Raw genomic sequence first — 22,120 nt, forward strand, 5'->3', positions numbered from 1 at the left:
TCTGCCTTTAAAAAAACAGATTTTATTTGTTTTGGGTGTTTACCTGGTTTGGAAATCAGGTTATTGTTAGCCTCATGTGATGTGTTTAGAAGAATCCCTTCTTCCTCTGATTTTGGAAATAACTTAAGAAAATTGGCTTTAATTAAACCATGAAATCATATAGTCTTTGTTTTTGTTTTTGTTTTTTGTTTTAATGGAGCACATTTATATTGCTGATTCAATCTATCCTCTTGCTATTTGTCTGTTCAGATTTTCTATTTATTTGTGATTCTGTGATGGTAAGATATATATGTTTGTTAGGAATTTGTCTGTTTTCTAAACTACCAAATTTCTTACCATATGGTTATTCATAATAATGTCTATTCTGTATTTATGTGGTGTTGATTGTAACATCATGTATTTCATTTTTTATTTTATTTATTTGTGTCTCCTTTTCTTAACTTACCTGTTTTATCTTTTTAAAAAATATCGTTGTTACTGCTACTGCTGCTGCTGTTGCTGTTATTATTATGTTTGCATGATATGGGAGAGCACATGCTACAATACATGGAAGTCAGATAACACTTTTGTGGAATGAGTTCTCTCCTTTCATTTTTATTTGATTTCCAGGATTGAACTCAGATCACCAGGCTTTCATAGCAAGCTCCATTACCCACTGACTCATCTCACTGGCTCTCTTTTGTCTTCGCAAAGAATCATCTCTTTGTTTCATTGATCATTTTGACTACATTTTCTTAGTCTCTATTTCTTTTGGGTTTTGTTTTGTTTATTTGTTTTCTGCTTGGAGATTTAATTTTTTCCTTCTAAATTTAGGATCAGTTAGTTTTAGCTTTTCTAGTTCCTTGGGATGCAGTATTGGAGATCTTTCTTTTATTTGATATGGGTGTTGATTATTATAAATTTCTCTCTCAGTAGTGCTTTGGATGTATCCCATAGATTGGATCTTCATTTTCACATGTTTCAAGGAAGTTTAAATTTCCTTTTTCTGGGTTGGAATGGTATCTCAGTGGTTCAAAGCACTGTTGCCTTTCCAGACAACTTAGATTCCATTCCCAGCACCCACATGATGGCTCATAATCATCTGTAACTCCAGTTCCAGGAGATCTGATGCCCTAGTCTGATTTCTGTGGGAATTGCACATATGTGGTGCACAGACATACATGCTGGCAAAACACTCATACACATATAATAATAATAATAATAATAATAATAATAATAATAATAATAATAAATGAAAACTTTACTTCTTGATTTCTTCCTTGACTCATTAGGTATTCAAAAGCAAGTTATTTAATTTCCATGTGTTTATAGTTTCAAATGTTTCTCTTTTTCTTGATTATTGACTTTATGTATTATGATAGAAAAAATATATATCCAATATAATTTCAGTTCCTTTAAATTTATTGAGACTTATTTTATGGAGGACTGTATAGTCTATACTATTCAATGCTTTTATTATTAATCTATCCTAGATAATATTCTGTACAGAGTAAAATGTGTATTTTATAGTTATTGGAATGGGATGCTCTATAGGTAACTATTAGGTCCATGTGATCTCAGTTGAAATTTAACTCCGCCATCTATTTCTTGATTCTCCATTTGGATGGTCCATTCATCATTGAAAGTGAAGTGTTAACATCTCCAATATTATTGTATTGGAGTCGAGCTTTCCCTATAGGTCTATTAAAATTTGAATTATACATTTGCACATTCAGATATCCAGTGCATGTGTTCATCAACTTTCTGTCATTGTGCAACAATACTAGATACAACCAAAAAGGAGGAGAGATGTATTTTGGCTCACAGTTTCCAAGGTTCTGTCCACAGTGGCTTGGCCCCCATTGCTTTGCGCCTAGAATGAACCTGAAAATCAGAGTGAAAGTGAATGATATAACAAACCATTTCACATTCTTGAGTCTAGGAAGCTAAATCAAGAGGAATGAGTCAAGGCCCCAAATACCTCCAAGGACACCCCCCACAAACACACACATACACACAATGACTTTAGTTCCTATAACTATACCCTACTCCTAAAGATTCCACCACCTTCCAATAGCACCATTAGCTGGAGGGAGATCCTTTAACTGATGAGTTTAGGTGTTAATGAACTGTTAAAATCCAAACCCCTTAGACACTAGATGATAACCTTCCTTTATCTCTTTTTACTGTTTTGGATTTAAAAATCTATTTTATTTTATATAAGTATGACTGCTTTCTCTTTTTTGTAATCCCTTTTACATGAAATGTTCTTATCTCATCCTTTCATTTTTAGTATATGTATGTTCTTAAAGATAAATTAGTTTCTTGTAACCAATATGTGATTGGGTCTTTCTTTTTATCTGTCTTGTCACTCTATGCATTTTAATTAGATAACTTGATCCATTTACATTTAAGGTAACCACTGGTATGTAAGATCTTACTATCATTGTTATTTAAAGTTATTTTCTAATCATATTGTAGTCTATTTTCCCCCCTCTCCTTTGTGGTTAACTGGATAATTCCAGTCATGTGTTTGATTCCTGACTTATATCTGAGTTTCCCATTATAGGCTACTATGAGGCATATAAAAATAATTCATTTTCTAAATGTTTGCTTCTTAGCATGGTTGTAAAGATAACTACAGAATCAAAAGAGGAAGAGAAAATATACTAATAAGAATACTTTCCATTTACACTCCATTTCTCCTCATGTTTTGAATCTTTGATACTCTACTTTATGACTTTGTGTGTTGCTCATCTTTTAGTATATTAATATATTCATTTTTTCATTTTTGCCTTAGTCTTCATCCTAAGGCTATGAATAATTTATGCACCATGCTTACAGAATTAGATAATTCTCAATTTCTATAATTACACTTCCTTTTGAATGTTGAATTTTCACTCATTAGTATCTTTTGCTTTAGTGTTTGCTTGTGTAAAAGGTCTCAGAAAGATCTGCTCTCAGCTTTTGCTTGAGAATGCTTTTATCCCTTCTTCCTTCTCTAGACAAGATAGCTCTACTGGATATAGTATACTGAGCTAACAGATTTCTTTTTCCTTTATTACTGTAATAATTCCCCCACGATTTGAGACCTTATTTATAAAATAAGGGTAGGTAAAGTTGAGTTAAATATGATGGGAGTCATTTGGCCTTTCTCTGCCTGGATACTTGAACCCTTCTCTAGGGCTGGAAAACTTTCTAGTGCTATTATTCATTTATATAAGCTGTCTACTCCTTTGGCATTCCCAGGTCTTTCTTGAACACCCAAATATTGGCTCTTTTTATACTATCCCAAAGCTTTCACAAGCTTTTTTCATTCCTTTTCACTCTTATATTCTCCAACTGCTTATTTTCAAGTCACCTATCTTCAAGTTGACCACTTCTTCTCTTTAGTCTATCCTGCTTTTGTTGTCTTTTTTGTTGTTTCTTAATTTTACTGAATGTATTTTTCAGCACAAGAATTCCCCTTCAATTTTTAATTGTTCCCATCTTTTTGTTAAGTTTCCTTATTAGATTATCAATATATTTTCTTTAAGCTCATTGAGTTTCCTTTAAATAAACAGCTGTTTTAATTCTCTATTGAAGCTATATCCCATACTGATTACTCTGATTAGTTTCTGGTACCTCATTTTCAATACTAAATGAAGTTATATTTCCTGAAAGCCCTTGATGCTTGTTGCATGTGCCATCACCTTGGCATTGAAAGATTAGTTATATATAACAGCTTTAGTTGTGCTTGTCTTAAGAGAAATTCTAAGCAGGCTGCTTATTTTCATGGTGACATCCAGGGCCAGATTTGCTAAGAGTCTTCTGTTGATGCATTGTCAACTTTTTTAGTACTATAAGGCAATCCACATGCTGATTTGTCCCAAATATGCTATTGGCATTTTGTAAGAAAGAACAGGCACGGGGGCCAGAGAGATGTGCTGCTGGTATAGGCACTTGTCACCAAATGTGACAACCTGAGTTCAATTCCTGGGACCTACATGGTGGAAGGAGAGAACCAACTCCCACAGGTTGCCCTGTGATCTCTGCACATGTGCTATACTATGAGCACACCCACACAATACACATACATGCACACAAAATTACTTCGGAAATGTAATGAAAATAGAGTTGTGAAAGAAAAGGAAAGTACCAAGAAAAATTAGTCTGTCCCAGCATATATCTCTTTGGGGCCAGGGTAGACCCAAATATCTCTTCTGTAGTTGCTGACCTATCACTATATACTAGTATTTTGCCTGGTTCCAGGGATTTTTGTGAATGGACCAGCCTCAGGCTTCTACCACAGCTATTCATATCATCATCTTGTGTCATACCCCAACACCACAACCTGATAAGGTCATTATAACTCCAGGGTAGAACTAAAGGCCACAATTTCCTGACCCACCTGTTATTGAGGTAGACACATGTCCCCAGACGGCTGCAACTCATTCCAGGCAATGCTAGCTGTAATAGATATCTGACCATACATCTTCACCTAGCCCTGGAGCTATTCCAAAGGCTTTGTCCACAGGCCTTTAGTATCTGCCCACTGTTAAGTTTCATCAGCCTAGTATAAAATTTGATGACTTTATGCCTTGATCTACCTCTGATGAATGGAAACTTGGGCCTTGCTCTGTAGCAACCACTTACCAAGTTGAGAGCTGGAAGAGGCCAGTGTTGCTGAGAAGGTGTTCTAGAATTATAGACCCAAAGAGGACTAGGTATCAGCAGCAAGTGCTCTCTAGGATCTTGCTGGCTCTCGCAATCTGGCTTCAGCTTGCTTGACTACCTGGGGAAAACAGTGTGACCTCTCCTTTCTCTACAGAGAATGATGCTTGAATGGGTGACCCAGTGCTGCCCCTCATGCTAGAAAAGGAGGTGGAAGAGGTATGAAGGAAGAAGAAGACAAGGTCTTCACTGGAAGTAGAAAGGAAGGATTTTTTTTTTCTTAGCCAGGCGGTGGTGGCACACGCCTTTAATCCCAGCACTCGGGAGGCAGAGCCAGGCAGGTCTCTGTGAATTCGAGGTCAGCCTGGGCTACCAAGTGAGTTTCAGGAAAGACACAAGGCTACACAGAGAATCCCTGTCGTGGAAGAAAAAAAAGACAAAGGAAGGATTTTAGGCAGCCATGATATAGGAGTCTTAGCAAACCACCTGCCTGGGTGTCTGAAGATCCATTCCATGAGTTGTTGGCATTCCAGACCAGAATTGAGAGTGCCAGCACCAGGCACATTCCCAATCTCTTGATGATAATGTGCAACTTCAGGCCCACAGCTTTAAATTTCATGCCCTACTCCAAACCTACTGTACCTGGAGTAGCTCCAGAAAGACAGATGACTGACACAAAATACCAAAGTGACTTTTGAAGCTCTAAATTTTAGTTGCTCCTTTGACATAGCACTTTGTTTACTACTGCCAGGACTCTCAAGGAAATCCATTGTAGAATGTACGCTGTAGATGTTAAAGAGAGTATAAAATATAGGCTATCAACCAAGGGAAGAAATAAAACATTGAATATAGTCTAGAAGTTTCCTGGGTACCTACTCTCTGAGAGACCACACTTAGTGCTGACTTCCCAGAGGCAACTCCAGAAGTAACTCTAGACTCTGGGGAGTTATGAGAGCACTGTAGTTTCCATTCACAGAATCAGTCTGCTGCCAAGACTTCCACACATGACTTTATGTTCATCTGTACTAATTTTGACATGAGGACTTTATGGTTTTTTTGTTTTTTTTTTAAATGTGCTTACTGCTTTCTCATTCTAAGAGTAATCTGTTTTTTTGGAACTGAACTAGAAAAATGCAGAAAATTAAATATATAAATATGAATATATAATAACCCAAGGATAACTCCTGCTAGCATACTGGAATACAGCATTATATATATAATATGTATATTTATATGTATGTATGTGTATATATATATATGGAGAAACGAAATACTGGCCCTAGTATTCCCTAATGACCACAGTCCACCCACCACATGAGGATCCTCATTACCCTAATGCTAAGAGAATCATTCTCATTCTTTTCTAGATAGTTTCACTACCATCTGGGGGTTTTTGGTTTCGTTCTTAGCTCAGACTGACCTAAAACTCATAGCACTCCGACTTGCTCAGCCTCCCAAGTGCTGGAATCATAAACATATGCCACTACACTCTGCTAAAAGAAGTGACAAGCCACTACTAGCTGAAGGCCTCCCAGTGCTCCTTTGTCCCTAACTTCACTTTAAGGGAATGTGAGAGCTAAGAGCAAAACAGACCTAAGAAAAGATAAGATTTCCTGCCTCCATTCTGGGATGTGGGGCAAAATTGTGGACAGAATGCCAGGCTTGCAGAAGAGATGGGGCAAGCAAAGGATCAAGCCTCAGCTTTGCCAGGGTTGAGGAGAGGCACACACCCATGGATTCAGAAAGCTGCTTATTTCTTCAACACCTTTCAGCCAACAGCCACCCCATTCCTCTCACCTCCCAGTACCAGAGTATCTAGAGGCTCCTATTCTAGAACATGGTGAAGATTTCAGCACATAGACCAAGTTGTTTTGACATGCTTCCCTCTGCTGACTTGGGATTCACCTTCTTTGAGGTGAAGTAGTCAGTCTGCTCTGCTCTATCTGCATGGTTTTTGTTTGAGGGGTTTGTTTGGTGGTGGTGCTGCTGCAATTGTTTTCGAATGTGTTCTGGCTATTCCAAATTGCACTGGGGCCCTGGGTCTAAGCAGTCCTCTGGCCTCTCTTTCTCTTCTATAGGAGCTATGGTGGTGCCTGGCAGGTCTGCTTTGTAGCTTCAAAAATTATAGTGCTATTATCTCCTTTCTTAGCTTCCCTTTCCTGGTGGGAACTTGTTTTTAAAAGCAAAATTAAACATAGAGGCTTGCTAAAGTTTTATAGATCTTTGGGAGGGAATGAATTTAGATGCATGCATTAGATTTGCTGTTTAAATCCAGAAGTCTCCAAAGGAAATCCTGCCACTCCCTTCCTTAGTTGTCTGAAGTTGACTGTGAATTGGATGGCTCCTTCAAAACCCAGGGCCTACGAGCAGTGCTTACTCTGCCCAGCAAGGGGACAGAAGGACCATGAAAATGGTAGAAGACTACCTCATCTTAAAGCACAATGATTACATGCCTAGGGTTTTGTTTTGTTTTTTAAGTCAGACCCTGGCTCAGCCTCCAGCTCTGCTACTTGCTCAACACGGGTTTTTGAGCTAGCTGCAATCAGGAGAGAAAGAGATGGTATTTAATTTTGACTCTGGATGACTGGAAGACATCTGTGTAGCTGAAGTGCGTGTTTTCTGCTTTTTATTGGATGGGGAACAGAAATTGCACCTCATGGCCTAAAACTGTAATACAAAGAGAAAAGATTATTGGGGACATTTTAACTCCCAGAGATTTCTAGTCATAAGATCAATCTATTGTTATATGTGAGATACATTTATAGGATAGCATCTCTTCCTTTGCTTTACTTTGTGCTTCAACTGAGGGTTGTAGTGATCTTCAAAGTGCCTGCTCCTATCTTGATGCACCTGTATGAGTAGTTTGAGGCCACTTATGATTGTGCTACTAAAATAGGGCTGCCCAAACTAATGAGCCATCTGCTACAGTTGGTTCCATGTGCCATCTGCAGGCTTTTCAGCCTGATAGACTACTAAGGCACTGCAAGCATATGCTCATGATGATAGAGGTCCATTTCTTTAAGTTTTTTCCTTATTATTGTCTGGGAATTTCATACATGCATAAAATGTGATTTGAACACATCTACCCCCCTTTCCTGCCCTCTAATTCCTCCCCTGTCCCCCCACTCAACATTGTTCACTTCCAATATCACATACTCTTTTTTTAACCCAGTAAATTCACTTGGTGTTGCCTACATGTGCATGTGTAGTGCTTACACAGGTCTTTTACATGTACTCACAGCTACTGTGAGTTCCTATGTGTGACTGCCCTGTTGTCTGGAAAACTCTGTATTGTGTAGTCATCTACTACCTTTGCTCTTACAATCTTCCACCAGGAGCTTTTGGTGAAGGAATGTGAAATTATTCTCTCCATGTTAACTAATTCTGGGTCTCCATGTCAATCTTTTTCTATCGAAAAAAGAAGCTTCTCTGATGAGGGTTAAGAAATGCACTAATCTATGGGAATAAAAATAACTTAGGGGACCATTTAATACTATGCTCATCTGACACACTAATAGTGGTAGTTTCTCCCCCAGCATCTATGGACCTCACCAGCCATGGAGTTTGGACCATTATTAACAACACCAGGATAGCTTTATCTTATAGAGAAGGCCTTAAATCCAATCAGAAAGTAGTTGTGCCATACTATAACATCTGTGCTACTATTGTACTTGTTGCCATATCTTGCCAGGCCATTGCTATTTAAGCTCACAGCATTCACAGGTGAATGAGATTAAGGATTCCTTTTCTCCTTTAGTAGCATGTGCAGTATCTTCCATCTTATGAATGCTAGTAAGTAGGGATAAAGCTTCCAGATCAGTATGAGCTTGATTTCTCTAGGTTCTATAACTCAGGTATATAGTGTCTTCAACAATGGGGTCTTACCATCAAGATTAGAAGAGTAACCAAGAGTAATGGTGATAGTCTGTAATTATTAGAAGTCCAGAGGACTCCACTGACCAACAACTCATAAAGAAGTAACCCATGCCTGGCACTGGGTTTTTATTTGATAATCTATGGTGTCTGTTGGAGTCATTTCCCCCTGTTATAGGGTAACTCCATTTAAATTTCTTTTATATGTGTATAGGTATATATTTTACTAATCTTCTATAATAATAGGTTTCCATATGGTTTATTCAAATATCTTTCATGTTAGTTATCCCTCCTCATACTCCCTCTTCTACCTTGGCCTCCCATATTCTGCTCCAGGCAAACATTGAAAACTTCCCCTTGAAAACCTATCCCATGACTCCTTATTAGTTTCCTAACTTTGATGGGTAAGTGGAAGACCATTCCTTGAGTAATTTCATCACTAAACTTTTCAAGACATGAAATTACAGAGGATTCCTGAGAAACTTTAAAAAAAAAACTTTCATTCTCTATGAATAAGCCCAATTTCTTGCTTTTACAATCTCTTAAAGGAGTGGGGCAAGTCTTCAGAACCTGAGAAATATGTGTATTTCAGGACTTTCCAAACTCTAGTGTCATCCTCAGCTATATAGTGGGTTTAGTAAGTTTGAGGACAGTCTGGACCCATAAGAACTTGTTTCTAAAAACCTGCTATAGAATAGTATTCAGAGTTATCAAGGGGCTAAGCATATAGGCATGAAGAGTTGTGAATTATAGAAAATCAGTTTTCCTCTGTCTCACGCTGATGGCCTCTCTCCAAGAACAAATGGGAGCTTGATGAGCTACCCAAGTAGAGTGGTACTGAGCTTACTAACTGGGACAAATATCATCAGAATAGCAAAGAAATATTTGGGCTTAGGAGGGGGATTGTTAGGCTGTTTATTTTAAATAGACATGTATTACTTCTAAAATACTGCAGGTAGTCATTTTCTTATTGCCATATTTAAATATAAATAATTCATTCTTAAAATGACTGGAACCTCCCCTGGAACACCTCATCTATACTTTCACTATAACATTTTTCCACTTCAATGTTTATTTTCCATATCATAATTTAGTAACTCAGTACATGCTCCATGTGGATTTGGGAATGAAGCAAACCCATGTCCACATCTTGCTTTGGTACTAAATAGCTGTGTGACTTTGGGCAATTTAATCTCTCTGGATCTCTATATCTTCATCTGAAAAGTAAAGACTGTAATAGCCCCTACCTCATAGATAGCTATTTGTCAGGACAGAGTGAGACCAAATATTTAAAACCCTTGAGTTAGTTAGTCCAAGGAGCACAGTAAATGATTGATAAATTTACCAGTGTAATATCAAATAATTGCATAGATGGTCACTAAGTATTTCTTGTAGTGAGTTGAATGCATCCAAATGTTTTTCTTGGATTCAAGAAATGAATATTCCCCTTTCCCCTGGGCTGTTTGGTAAAATAGCTCCAAGATGAAAAATAAGAGACACTGCCTGATACAGGAAAAGAAGAACAGTTCTCCATAATGCAGGCTTCCCCTATCCTTTGAGGCATGACTTCTGCTAGACACTTGTGTGCTTGTCAGAGTGTCAAGGCTCTGCTGGCCACCTTTTTGAGTTTTGCCTTTGCTAATATGGGCATCAGGATAAGGTCATTTTAATTTCCCAGCTGAAGGAACTGGGTCATGCATTTCACACACTCAGAACTGGTGAAATTCTTGTCTTGTAAGACAAGATGGCAAGGGAGCTCATGTCCACATTAGCCCCAAAGCCTTAAGGCCCTGTCCAGGTCTGGTGCAGTGAGGGATACAGCTCAGGTTATAGCTGATAGGAAGCACATGCTTGACTGGTTTTGCACTCACCTCATCATGTCTACACACTAGTACCTACAAACCATGGTTGAGTTGTGTGTTCTGTTATGAGGGTGGTGTGAGGGTTGGAGGGATCCGAATATGCCAAAGTCATTGTCAGCTATCTGACTTAGCTTTATTCCTGCTTCCAACAAGACATTGATTGCTTAAAGAAGGATATCACTCATTTGAAATCCCTTTATGGGCATTAAGTATTCCCCAAAACCAACAAAAATACATAAAAAAAATCATTGGTTTAGGGAGTAGGAGATGTCACACAGTAAGTGCATTTTCTGTGGCGAGAGACCATACCTTCCAAATGATCGTCAAAGGAGTCTGTGATCCATAGCAAGATGATAGCACAAAGATATTTGGTTTTGTTTCCCCAGACCAGTTGATATGTATAACCATAACATTCAAAGAACCCCATTAGTTGGTCAGGGCAGTGACAAATCAGTCAGAAGCCTTTTGTGGCAAAACAGCTGATGGATTGTTCAATCGGTTGTTGTAGACTCATATAGACAAAGCCTGCAAGCTTGGGGAAGCCAGGCCTCCCCAGGTCAGCCTGGGGCGACAACCCCCATCCCGCCAGGCCCTGGGGAGTGAGTCCTTCCTGCCCGGCAGCTCCTTTGCTCATGAGCTGGCCCGAGTCACCTCCTCGTACAGCACCTCAGAGGCAGCCCCCTGGGGCGGCTGGGATCCGAAGGCCTGGAGGCAGGTGCCTGCTCCACTACTGCCTAGCTGCGATGCTGCAGGTAAGTCTCTCCCCCTTGTGCCTCACTTTCCTCATCTGTCAGCTGGGGCACATTTCCCTGCTCAGCCTGCCAGCCTGCCTCATGGGGATTTGGGAGGAATTCAGGAGGTGACAGCTCTGAAAAGTAGGCCCTTTGCAACCCATAGAGCTCTGTACAACTATGAGGGACTTCTAGTACCTTCTACACTTCTTTCTTAACATTCTTTGGGAAAGTGAAGAATTTAAGCAAGCAGAGCAGTCCAAGCACCTTGACCTTACCTCTAGAAACAGTTGGAGATTGCTGAGGGCAATCTCTCCCATTGACACCCACCTTCTAGCACCCCCATTTGCTCATTTGCCTGCCTGCCTGCCTGACCCTGTGTCCAGGCTTGGAGGCTGCACCTTCAAATCTCCTACCCTATGACTGCCTTTCTGATACCTAGTGAGAATTCAGAAACTCTGTCTCCTGAGCTCCACATCCCATACCATTCTTTGGCCTTACTTGAGACTCCTGCTCCAGAAGTGGGCAGCTGGATCACCCCACTAAAGGACAGGCAGTCTAGTGGGACATGTTTCAGTGCTCAGTGCCAAGCTTTTGAAAGTTACCTATGAGTTTATCTCAGCCTCTCTCTCAATTCTTGAGTCTAGAAAGAATGACTTGGAATGCCTCAGAGTCCCATTAGTGGTCATGAGAGCAAAGTGATGGATACCAGCCTTGGCAGAAGATTTCATTTGAACCATAGAGTTATTGTTCTGAGACCTGAAATATCAATGCCCACAGGATGTCTGTCCTATCTGTACAGAAACCTGCAGAAGATGGTCATCAAGCTGAAAGGACCTCCTGAGATTGTGGCCTTTAATGGAAATTCTGCTTTAGTACACACAGCTTTGTTCTCTTTATCCTGTGTGTCCTGGTCTAGAAGAACAAACTGTGCTTTCCAGTCAAGGGCTATTGATTTCTCTCTCCCTCAGAGTCACAGCACTCCTTAGCTGCCCCCTCTTCAGCTGAAACCAGAAGAATCTTGTCCAACCCAAAGCTCCCAGGGAAACTGAATTATCAAAACCCTAGGAGACTCCATCTACTTTGAATGTCATGTTTTCACCCAGTCCTGCCCAGCTCTTTCTTGGCCACAGAAACCATGTGAGAAGATTACTGCTAGCTTGGCTGGAGGATTCCTACTTCCTCATCAGTAATTCTGTGCCAAGGCCAATGCCTTTCTTGATGGGGTGGATGCACAGTGGGATTTCCACTTTGAGAGACAGGTCTGTATTCTCTCTCAATCCCGGTCACAAAAACTTTGGAACAGAGGATTCAGGTACTACAGGGAGAGAAGAAACACAGATCTCCTCTGCCTGAGGATCATCCCTAGCATTTTAAGCAAACACTGTAAGGATCAGCCAGCCCTGAAATCACCAAGACCAGTTTGGGGGTTGCTTTTAGAGGCCTTGGTGGGCAAAGACCTATACCAAGTTCTGTCATTCACTTTTGATGACATTTATTATGTGAAGCTCCCAGTGATGGTTTCAGAACACTCAAAGGGTAGGTCCAGTACTGTAAGTGAAGTTTTAGCTATTTATGCAGAGGGACAAGGAATGACCTCAGCAGGCCACCACCACCCTGAGTCTTGCCTAATAAAGAAATGGTATGACATATATGATTATAGTATGACCTGAGGGCTCTGCTCATGCCTGCCTGCTGGCTATCCTTTCACCTTGCCAAAGTTCCTTTAGAAGACAAACTACCTCCAATGATTGACTTGCATCTTGCTAATTCTCCTGTTTAGTGTAAGCCCCACAAGGGTAAAGACATTCAGTAATGCTCTCATGATGGGAGCAGCTTGGTCCTGAGCATAGCAGCCATAAATATTTGTCAATTGATTTAATCTTCCCACATAGTCCTCAGGCAGATAGAATTGGGGTACCTCAGAGTCATGAGCATGAGGGAGGTATTTTCAAGTCTGGCTTCCCAAGTCTACAAGAGAAAATGCTTTTCCTTGTGGGGTAATAAACAAGCCCTGTCAGAGCTCATTAACCTTTGGGACAAATAGCCTTCTGTAGCCTAGTGGGCTGGCTTCTGTAGGGGACACTCAAAGGACAGTGCCTACTGCAAAGTTGGGGATGCCTTGTAGAAAATAATGAGCCCTTCTTCTTTCTTTTTCCCTTTACCTTCCTTTTCCCTTCCTCTTCCTTTTTTTCATCTCTTTCCCTCATCTCCTTCTTTACCTCTCTCCTTCATCTCCCTTTCCTCCTCCTCATTCTTTACATTCTCTTTTTCTTCCTCCCACTCTCTTCATCCCTCTCCTCCTGTTCCCTATCTTCCCTTCTCCTCCTCTTTCTCAGTTTTTTCTTCCCTATCCTCCTCTTCATCCCTCCTTCCATACTCTATTCCTCTAGAGGATCACAGGATAGATATTTTTTGTCTAAATCAGGCCAAAAACCAGGGACTTTTTGTAGGACATATGTCCAATCTTTGCTGGCTTCTAAGCTCCTATTAACTCAAGTTGGAGAGTCTCTTTGTGTACCTGTTGAGCTGGTAACACATGATTTTCCCTCTTCAAGGATGAGAGAGAGGAGGCTGTGGCACTCGGGACCACAGGAGACATTAAGATGCTGATTCAAACTGGTGTAACACAGCTTCACTTCTGGCATAGCCTATGCTGAGATCCATGTTGCTAATAGGCAGTGGCAGCATTGGGCAGCCCAGGCCTTTTGCATCTCTCTTGCTTGGCACATAAGTCAAGGTACTAGTGTCCTAGAAGCCCCCAGAGACAAGTGGCACTTTATAGCTTCTTGATTATCAGCATGAAGCTTCCAGAAAGGCAGGGCCTGTTGGTGAATGTGGATTAGTGGGGCTGGGAAAGGGTGTTAGCAAGACTTAGTGTTGGCCCTAACCCTAGGCTTCCTAGCTTGGCCACAGTGGGAGAAATAGTCTTGGGCTCCCACAAGGCCTGCCTCTCAGTACCCCATACAACAAGATTTGTGTGACAATTGCAGCTCTGTAAGCTTGACTCATTTAATGACCCCTCCATCTGTGCTTAGAAAAAGCCACCAGATTCAGGCTATCTTCACAAGAGGAGCTATAAAAGTATACTGTCACCAAGCAGCAATTCTCAGCCACCATTTCCTCCTGGTCACTGAAACCATTTGTCATTTCCTGTTTTCTCCATTTTCCTACAATTCTAATTGTCAGTTTCAAAAGGCAACAACTGTTTTCTTGGGGCTTATCTTTGGAGCACATTGATTCAGAACAAAGGATGGGAGCTTCGTCTGCAAAACAAAGGAAGCAGCCTCCTCTAGAGGCCTAGAGAGAATGCTTCGTGCCCTCTGCCAGGGGCAGCAGGACCTTGGTGGGAGCAATGGGCTCCAGGGCAAAGAGCCAGTCCATGGAGGATACTCAGACTTGGTTGGGGGGGGTGTCTATGGAGTTGGCTATCACCACCCAGACAAGCACAGACCTGTTAGGCTCTGGCAAGATTTCCCCCAGCCACTTTGGGCACTCTGGAATGTGTGCTTTCTTGGACAAAGACTTCCCAGAACCTTATTTATCCTTGTGAGCCTGGCCCAGGTATCCAGTACTCTCTTTTATCTGGTAGGCCAGATGGTCTAGGATACTACCCTTTGCTGCCTCAAGTTAGCCTTTCTTTTTGTTTGTCATGCCCCTGGACACACTCTCCCTGTCCAACCTCCCCTTTGCACTTTTCTGCCCTACCTTCTGTTAGGTCACACTCTTAGCTTCCATCTGCCCCCTGTCCCTATTCCTAGACAATTGTGATACTTGAAAACTAATGAGGCATGCAGGTAGGGGTGGAAATCAGGTGAACTTGGACATTAGTGGCCATGAAGGCTGAAATGGAGTACTGGGTCCACAGTTAAGAGGCATTGCACTTGCTAGCCAAGTTGCTGTGAGCAATAATTTAATCTCTTTTGAGCCTCACATGTCACATCAGTAATCTGGGGAATATAGATCTTTCCTGGTGTCCTTTGGAGGGAAAACAGAAGTGAAAGAGCCATCTTTAGAAATGGTCACCCACCCAGAGAATCTTTAGCCAGATTCAGATGGAGTGGCCTGGGCTGGTTATGTGACCCCAGATCACCTCTGAATTATGGCCTGAGGACAGAAAACAATGGGTGTGAAGTGTTCAGGACAGTAAGACAGATCCATCCCACACAAACCCAGTGATTTAGCAGGAAGAGGGCAGCTCTGCTGGTCAGCTGAGAAGGAGCCTCCCACCCCCTAGCACATTCCATTAACCCCAGAACTGGAGAAGGCAAGAGCTCCACAGGAAGCTGTCTAAGGGCAGGGTAGAAAGGGGAAATCTGTCCAGTCTGGGGAAATCACTTATGCTGTGCTCATCCAGGTGCCATGTGTTTGTCCTCTACATTTTGGCAGGGACTAAGGCCCAGACCTGCTGCCAGGCTTGTGAGCCAGGCACACTCCCAAGCACAGGCCTTCAGCCCCACCCACTGCCACACTAGCCCTGCTCAGTGCAGAGAAGGGCATCTGAGAGCACTTTGCTGGAGAAATTGGCCCTACATAAGCATCCCATATCCCAAGATCAGATCTTCTGACATCTAGGGTCACCAGGCCAGCAAGTGACCTAAGGGTGTGTACTTCCTGACAGCGGCCTTTGATGCATACTGGCAGCAGACTATTTGAGGAGAAGGAGGTGGGGGTGGTAACAAGTGGTAGAAAGAGGATGAACCCTGACATATGGCAAGTCACACCTTCATTCCTGTCACAGTCAGGCCATGCCAACATGAGGAACTCAAAATAAGCTTCCATCGCCATGTCTGGCCTTTAGGCCTCATCAGTTGCTTGGTTGTATTTTTGTCCTTGGTCCTATGAGCTGATTCCAAACTGAGTGGGGGTCCTGAGGCCCTGAAGGAGGGCTCCTCCCCCTGAACACCCAACCCACTTGGAGATGAAGACAAGAAGTTCCTCCCACTTTCCACGCTGAATCAGGTCAAGAGGAAGGGAGTAGCCAGGGAATATCTGGCTACCCTTGGTGTAGAATAGTGTGTCCATCAGACCACGTGACCATTCAGGAACATCTGGATCATTCTGTAGGACTCCATGACAGTCCTGCAGAAGCTGGGCATTCATCACCAAATAGCCCAGAATATACTCTGTTCTATCCCTAGCAGCCCCAGCACATCATCCATCCCTTGACTGGGTAATTTGAAATATTTATCCCTATCCTCCATTGCTTACCATCCTCTGGATATAGCTTCTTTGTCTCAAGCTCCCAGATACCTGCTAATACTGTGGTTTGGCCAAATCAGAGTAGAATGAGACTGTCACCTCCCTCCTTCTACATACTCTGCTTCTAATAATGCAGCTTAATGTTATATTTTGGCAACCATATCTCACTGCTGACCCATCCTGAGCAGACAGACATTCAGAATGCTTAACTGTTTTTCTATGTTCTCGTGCTATTGAGCTCTGTCTCTCTTGCCCCATCCTATGCTGTTGCAATTGGTTTTCTTAACCCAGATGCAAACTCTTTTATGTCTACTTGTGTGATCTTGCTTAGAAGGGTGGAGCATGCATGTGAGTGTGTGTTGATGTGTTTGCTTATGCTTTTGCTGCACCAAAGCCAAGTATTAGGTCCCTACACAGCAATCCAAGGCTGATGTTTCTTGGTATCGATAATTTAATATGTCTTTTCCATCTTCTGTTTAGCAAGAGAAGCAGAGATCAGGTCCTATGGCAATGACCCCTAAACGGCAGACTTTGTATATCACACAGCAGATGACTCAATTTCAAGGTAAGCAGAAAAGATCAGTGTTCCTAAAGGAGCCTGTGAGGAGGAGTGCTGGTCTATTTCTGACTCTACAGTTTTTGCATGTGGTGCTAGAGGGACAGACAGAAGTCTGAAAGTCACATCAGTGGTGTCCAGGATAGGAATCTAACACTGAGAGCAGTTCACCTGCCTCTAAGAGCATCATCCATCCCAATGAGAGGCATAATGGTTCCAGTATCACTTTAATTGAAGAAGGTGATTAAACAGAGTTAGATCCCTTAAATCCCCTGTTCTATTGTTGTTCATTGTTATCTGAAGATAGGGTCTCACTGTGTAGCCCAGGCTACTCTTATACTCCAGCTGTTATTGTGCCTCAGCCACCCAATGTGTTTGGCTTGCAAAAGTACATCACCATTACCCCACTTTCAATGAGAAACAGGCCTCTGGGGGCCCTGCTTTGTCCCTCCCCTCCAACACACATGTTCCAATTTATTTCTAATGGGTTTCAGGGCCTTTATCTGGAAGGTGTGGGGAGTGAAAAGGGAGTTGAAGATACTCTACCCTAATTAAATATTGGTTGTATGTGGGGGGAGTGCTCCCACATCCTCCACAGATAACTAAGGATTCCTCTCCTACATCACAGCTATCAATGTCATCCATATTTATTGGCAGTGGTCAGCAAAACCCAGCTTCTACTTCATGGAGCTTACAGGTGCACCAAGGCAACCTGAGTTAAACAACTCTCCAAGCTAGTGCAATGATGTCTAATCCATGGGTCCTGAAGAAGCAGTGCTCAGCACTTGCTGGCTGGCCCTCACACAGGTGGGCTACATCTTTATTTTGGCCCCATGTTATTTAAACATCATTGATCCTCCATTCTTGTGCAAAATACCATGCTCCCTTTGACTTGGTAGCAGACAGAGCTGTGTTCTCCTGGCCAGGCTGGAATGCCAATGAGGCCAGGCATGAGTCAGCCAAAACAGGACTCAGCAGACTAGCCTTAGGAAGTTGGACTATAACCTAGGTGAAACACTTGCTTTACACTACAGAAAGATCCTAGGCATGGTTACAAGTAAAGGAAGAAAATCTATTCATAGTGTCAACCATCAGCTATATGGGAGATCACACAGGCCAGTTCTGATGCTCCCTACTTGACCTACAGCAAAGTACACTACCATCATTTGCCTCAGTTCCTACTCCACAGAAGTCCCAGTAAATATGGGTCACAGTAGGCTGTCCCAATAATGAAAAGAAACTCATCCCTACCCTAAAGCAATGAGAGTCTCACCTTTCATCTGCTCCTGTCTCTCCACTATGAACATTCCACATGAGGCTTCCAAGTTTCCAGTCTTTAGTAAGGACCTCCACTGCAGTTCATATCAGCTGATGCTGCTTAGGCTATGGGACTTTGGAGGGAACAGAAGACTCTTCACCTCTGTGTGTTACATTTATCAGGTGAAGAAACTAAGACAAATCCTGCCTTTTGTTGTCTAAGAGACTGAGCTTTCTTCCTCAGGCCCTGCCCCGCTTCTCCCTTCCTTCTATAAAATAGGAATCATCTGTTGAGGGATGGATAGTGCCAGGATATTAGAGTAATCACAGCCCCTGCCTTCACAGAGCCTTCAATAAACATGAAGAGGCAGACAAATCAGCTGGTATTTCAAATCCAGCATTATCTGCTCTTTGTAGAGCAGTGGTTCTCAACTTGTGCATCATTACCCTTTAGTGGGTTGAATGACTCTTTTACAGGAATTGAATATCAGATATCCTGCATATCAGATGTAATTCATAACAGTAGCAAATTTACAGTTATGGAGTAAAAATGAAAATAATTTTATGGTTGGGGGTCACCACACATGAGGAATGATACTAAAGGGTCACAACATTAGGAAGGTTGAGAACCACTGGTGTAGAGAATGCTGAGCATGGGATATTCTCAGAAGACCTTAATTCCAAGAAAAGGAATGAGGGGAGTTGGGAGGGACTGGGAGAGTGATAGCCAAGGGTGGGAGTTGTGCCTGTTGCTCATGCCCAGTGACTACAGCCAAAATTCAGGACACCTTTAGAACTAATCCCTATGTCTTTTTCTATACAGCAGTACAAGAACAAGTCATCTCCAAGTGTAACCAGACCAAGGCAAGACCCTCATCCAACCAGCATATGATGCCACCCAAAACTGAGTTCCTTCAGGACAATCTGATTTCAAGAATATTACCACCCACAAGTCACTTGGGTGTTTTCTCATTAACTATGAGGAAGCAGCAAGTCAACACTGGCCTCCCATTTCCCATCTCCTCAGGCTCAAGTCAGGATCCCCTGAACAGTCCTGGCTTTGTCTATCCCAAAGCCAAGGCCATGCCCCCAGAAGTGCCCTGGCCTAAGCTCTGTATCAACCCTCTGGGCAGCCAACCCTTGACTCATCACCAACTCAGCCTCCCCAATGTGCCAATGATGTCTCCAGTGTTCAGTAATGCAGTCTGGGCAGTGGCAGCTGCAGCTGTAGCCACACCAGTTTCAAAGGAATCACCCCTGAACCAAGTAGATAATAGCATGCTGCAGCATTTTGATTGCAACTCCATCATTTTTGCCAAGGCACCCATAAGTACACCCCCAATAGCCCTGGCATTTCCATCTCAGCAGGCTGTGGTCCAAGCCAATCAGATGGCCCCAGGAGCCAGGCCTGGCCACAAGATGCGTGCTGCTCTGGCCAGCCCCAGATTCAGCTTATTGGGCAATCAGAGCCTTATGCAGAGCCCAGCACAGGGGCCTGTGCTTGTACTGAGCACCAAGTCCCTCCAGCAGAGCATGGCCAGCTGCTCTCCCATGAGTCCTATTCAGGGACTAGAGGCGCCAAACTATGTAGCTGCTATTGCTGCCACCAGCCAGTCCCCAGGTACATTGATCAGAACTGGCACAACCCCTGAGCCACAGGACAATGTCTTGCCTCAGGCCCAGTCCCGAACAGATAGTCTGATTTCACCATCATCTGCAGGCAGTGAGGTGGATTTCATGGACGAGCTTTTAGAAAGCTCCAGTGTGGCCCCAGATGAAGACTGGGTGTGCAACTTGAGGCTGATAGATGACATTTTGGAACAGCATGCTGCTGCCCAAAATGCCACAATCCAGAATGCTGTCCAAGTCACCCAGGGTGCTGAGGAACTATAAATCAAAGCAGGGTGCTCCAGAAAGCCTCATGCTCTCACTCAAAGGAGTGGCCTAAATCTGCAGCCAACATGAAACTGGCCCCAGACACCCACACTAGGCTCCTAGTTACAATTTGAATCCTGTCAGCCCTGCCCGTCCCTTTATCTACCTGATGAATAAAAAGCTGGTGATTTTTGAAGCTACTTGTACATATTTGAAAATTTTGTAAATGGTTTTCCTAATCATAAATGACAGAAGTATTTATACTTGGTTTTGTGGCTTTGTAAATAAAGTGGCAGCTTTGGTTTCAATAGAGTTGTGTTTATTATCCATTGTTCCAAATATGCAGACTGTGTTGTTCACTCCAGTGACACCTTGTTAAACCAGGTGGCTGAGTCACTGAGGTTTTCATGCCACGAGAGATGTGGATGTAACTAAGGGGTGTTGTGCAAACTGACAAATGCCAAATAGAAAGCCACTTGGTCATTAATTTCCATTCCATTACAAATTGTACTACCCCGTGTGACTCTCTCTCGCAAGCCTTTAAGTCTCAGCTAGTTCTTCCCTAATGAGCATTTACAGCAAAAGTCATGGTATGATTAAGTGTCCCACAGAGACACTCATGGAAAGCCAAGAGCATCCTTTAGGTTTGGTTGGGAAAGGTGCAGAAATAGCCTTTGAGCTGAGCACTGTGAGAGCTGGCCACCTCGAGGAACTAGAGAGTTCCTTTCCCTTTGTCACCTATGGTGACTTTCAGATGCAGAGAAGGCCCCAGCTTTAAACAGCTTTGGTGCACCATCACAGAGTGATGCTTCAAAGTCTGCTTTAAACCATTTGACACTCATTTTGATGTAAATCTCTGTGGTTTTGGAGGAAAGTCTGTAAACATTAATAGTTGATTTGGGGTTTGTCTTTAATGGTTTCTATTTGCAATTCTTGTCATGTATATTTAAGTGTCTGTTAGAGAAAATCCACAGCCACTGTCTTGTAAACTTTTCTCAGTGTCCAGATTTTATGTAATCACATTTTAATTGCCACCTTATATTTTGATTCTACATTTGAAATCTGGCATCTGTTTTGGGCCAGTGTGGTGTTTTGTTTTTGTTTTTTTGTTTTGTTTTGTTTTGTTTTGTTTTGTTGTTGTTATTTTGGTTTTTTCCCCTTTGTTCTGTAATAAACAGCCAAGAGAAAAGTGTCTCTGTGTTCTCATTTTCTTCAGGGAGCCTCTAATCCTCACAAACCCAAGTCAGCTATGACTTTGGTGCCCTCAGAAGCTCTCTGTCTCTCTCTGTCTGTCTCTCTCTCTCTGTGTGTGTGTGTGCGTGTGTGTGTGTGTGTGTGTGTGTGTGTGTGTGCGCGCGCGCGTGCACACGTGCATATATGCCTGTGCATATGTATGCATGTGGGAGTGACAAATTTCACAGTATATGCTGTAGAATATTTTATTATTAAGGCCCAGAAGCAAGTCAGTTTGACCTCAGCCCTTCATCTTACAGAGGCAGAAACAGAGAACAAGCAGCCATTTTGGAAATTCCAGGCTGGGGGCAGGGGTAGAGAGACACACTCTGAGGGCTCCCAACCACCATCCTTCTACCTTGTGAGAATACATACTTTCTCTCCCTGGTCAGACCCTGCTGCAGCCCTACAATATGGGCTAAGCTCCATAGAGAAATGAGCTCCTGCTTCATCCACTTGAGATGAGGTTGCCCCCAGCAGTGGGGAAGATACTGCAGACAACAAGCCACAAAGGGCCAGATCCAGTTCTTCATGCAGAAAGGGCACTCATACATAAAGGTTTGGTAGGGGCTGATCCTAAGATAGTGAGATGCCTGGCCCCACTGCTGAAGAAGTAGACCTGCACTTCATAGACAGCCTTAAGACGCCAGTAGTATGCCTAAGCAGCTGTGCACACTTATAATGTGCTCAAAGGCCTAAAATCCTTTCCCCTGGTTTGGTCTAGCTTGCACCACACCCAACTCTGTTCATTTGGAGTCAGAAGAGTTCAGCAATGGTACAAGGAAAAGCCTACATTGCCTCCCCTTTGGGTCCAGGCCACTAATGAAAAGGTATGACTGAGATCTGCTTCACTTCTTCTGGAGGAGGAGCTTCACCCCCCCCAGGGTCCCAGACCCAGG

General features: G+C 42.6%; 1 protein-coding gene across 4 annotated transcripts in view; it reads left to right on the forward strand.

The window, feature by feature from the left end:
* Window positions 1-21,180, forward strand: part of Mamld1 (mastermind like domain containing 1) — a 61,890-nt gene extending 40,710 nt beyond the window's left edge. For 2 of the 4 annotated variants that reach the window (XM_036174965.1, XM_036174966.1), the window contains 3 exons: window positions 10,876-11,119; window positions 16,781-16,865; window positions 18,937-18,996. In XM_036174965.1, the coding sequence (XP_036030858.1) occupies window positions 10,876-11,119; window positions 16,781-16,821 (285 nt within the window). In that variant the 3' untranslated portion in view covers window positions 16,822-16,865; window positions 18,937-18,996. Of the gene's footprint in view, window positions 1-10,875; window positions 11,120-16,780; window positions 16,866-18,936 lie in introns of all 4 variants that reach the window. The other 2 variants (XM_036174963.1, XM_036174964.1) reach the window with 1 other exon arrangement.
* The last annotated feature ends 940 nt before the right edge of the window (window positions 21,181-22,120 follow it).

Source organism: Onychomys torridus, chromosome X, assembly GCF_903995425.1.
Source record: "Onychomys torridus chromosome X, mOncTor1.1, whole genome shotgun sequence".
Classification (NCBI taxonomy): Eukaryota; Metazoa; Chordata; class Mammalia; order Rodentia; family Cricetidae; genus Onychomys; species Onychomys torridus.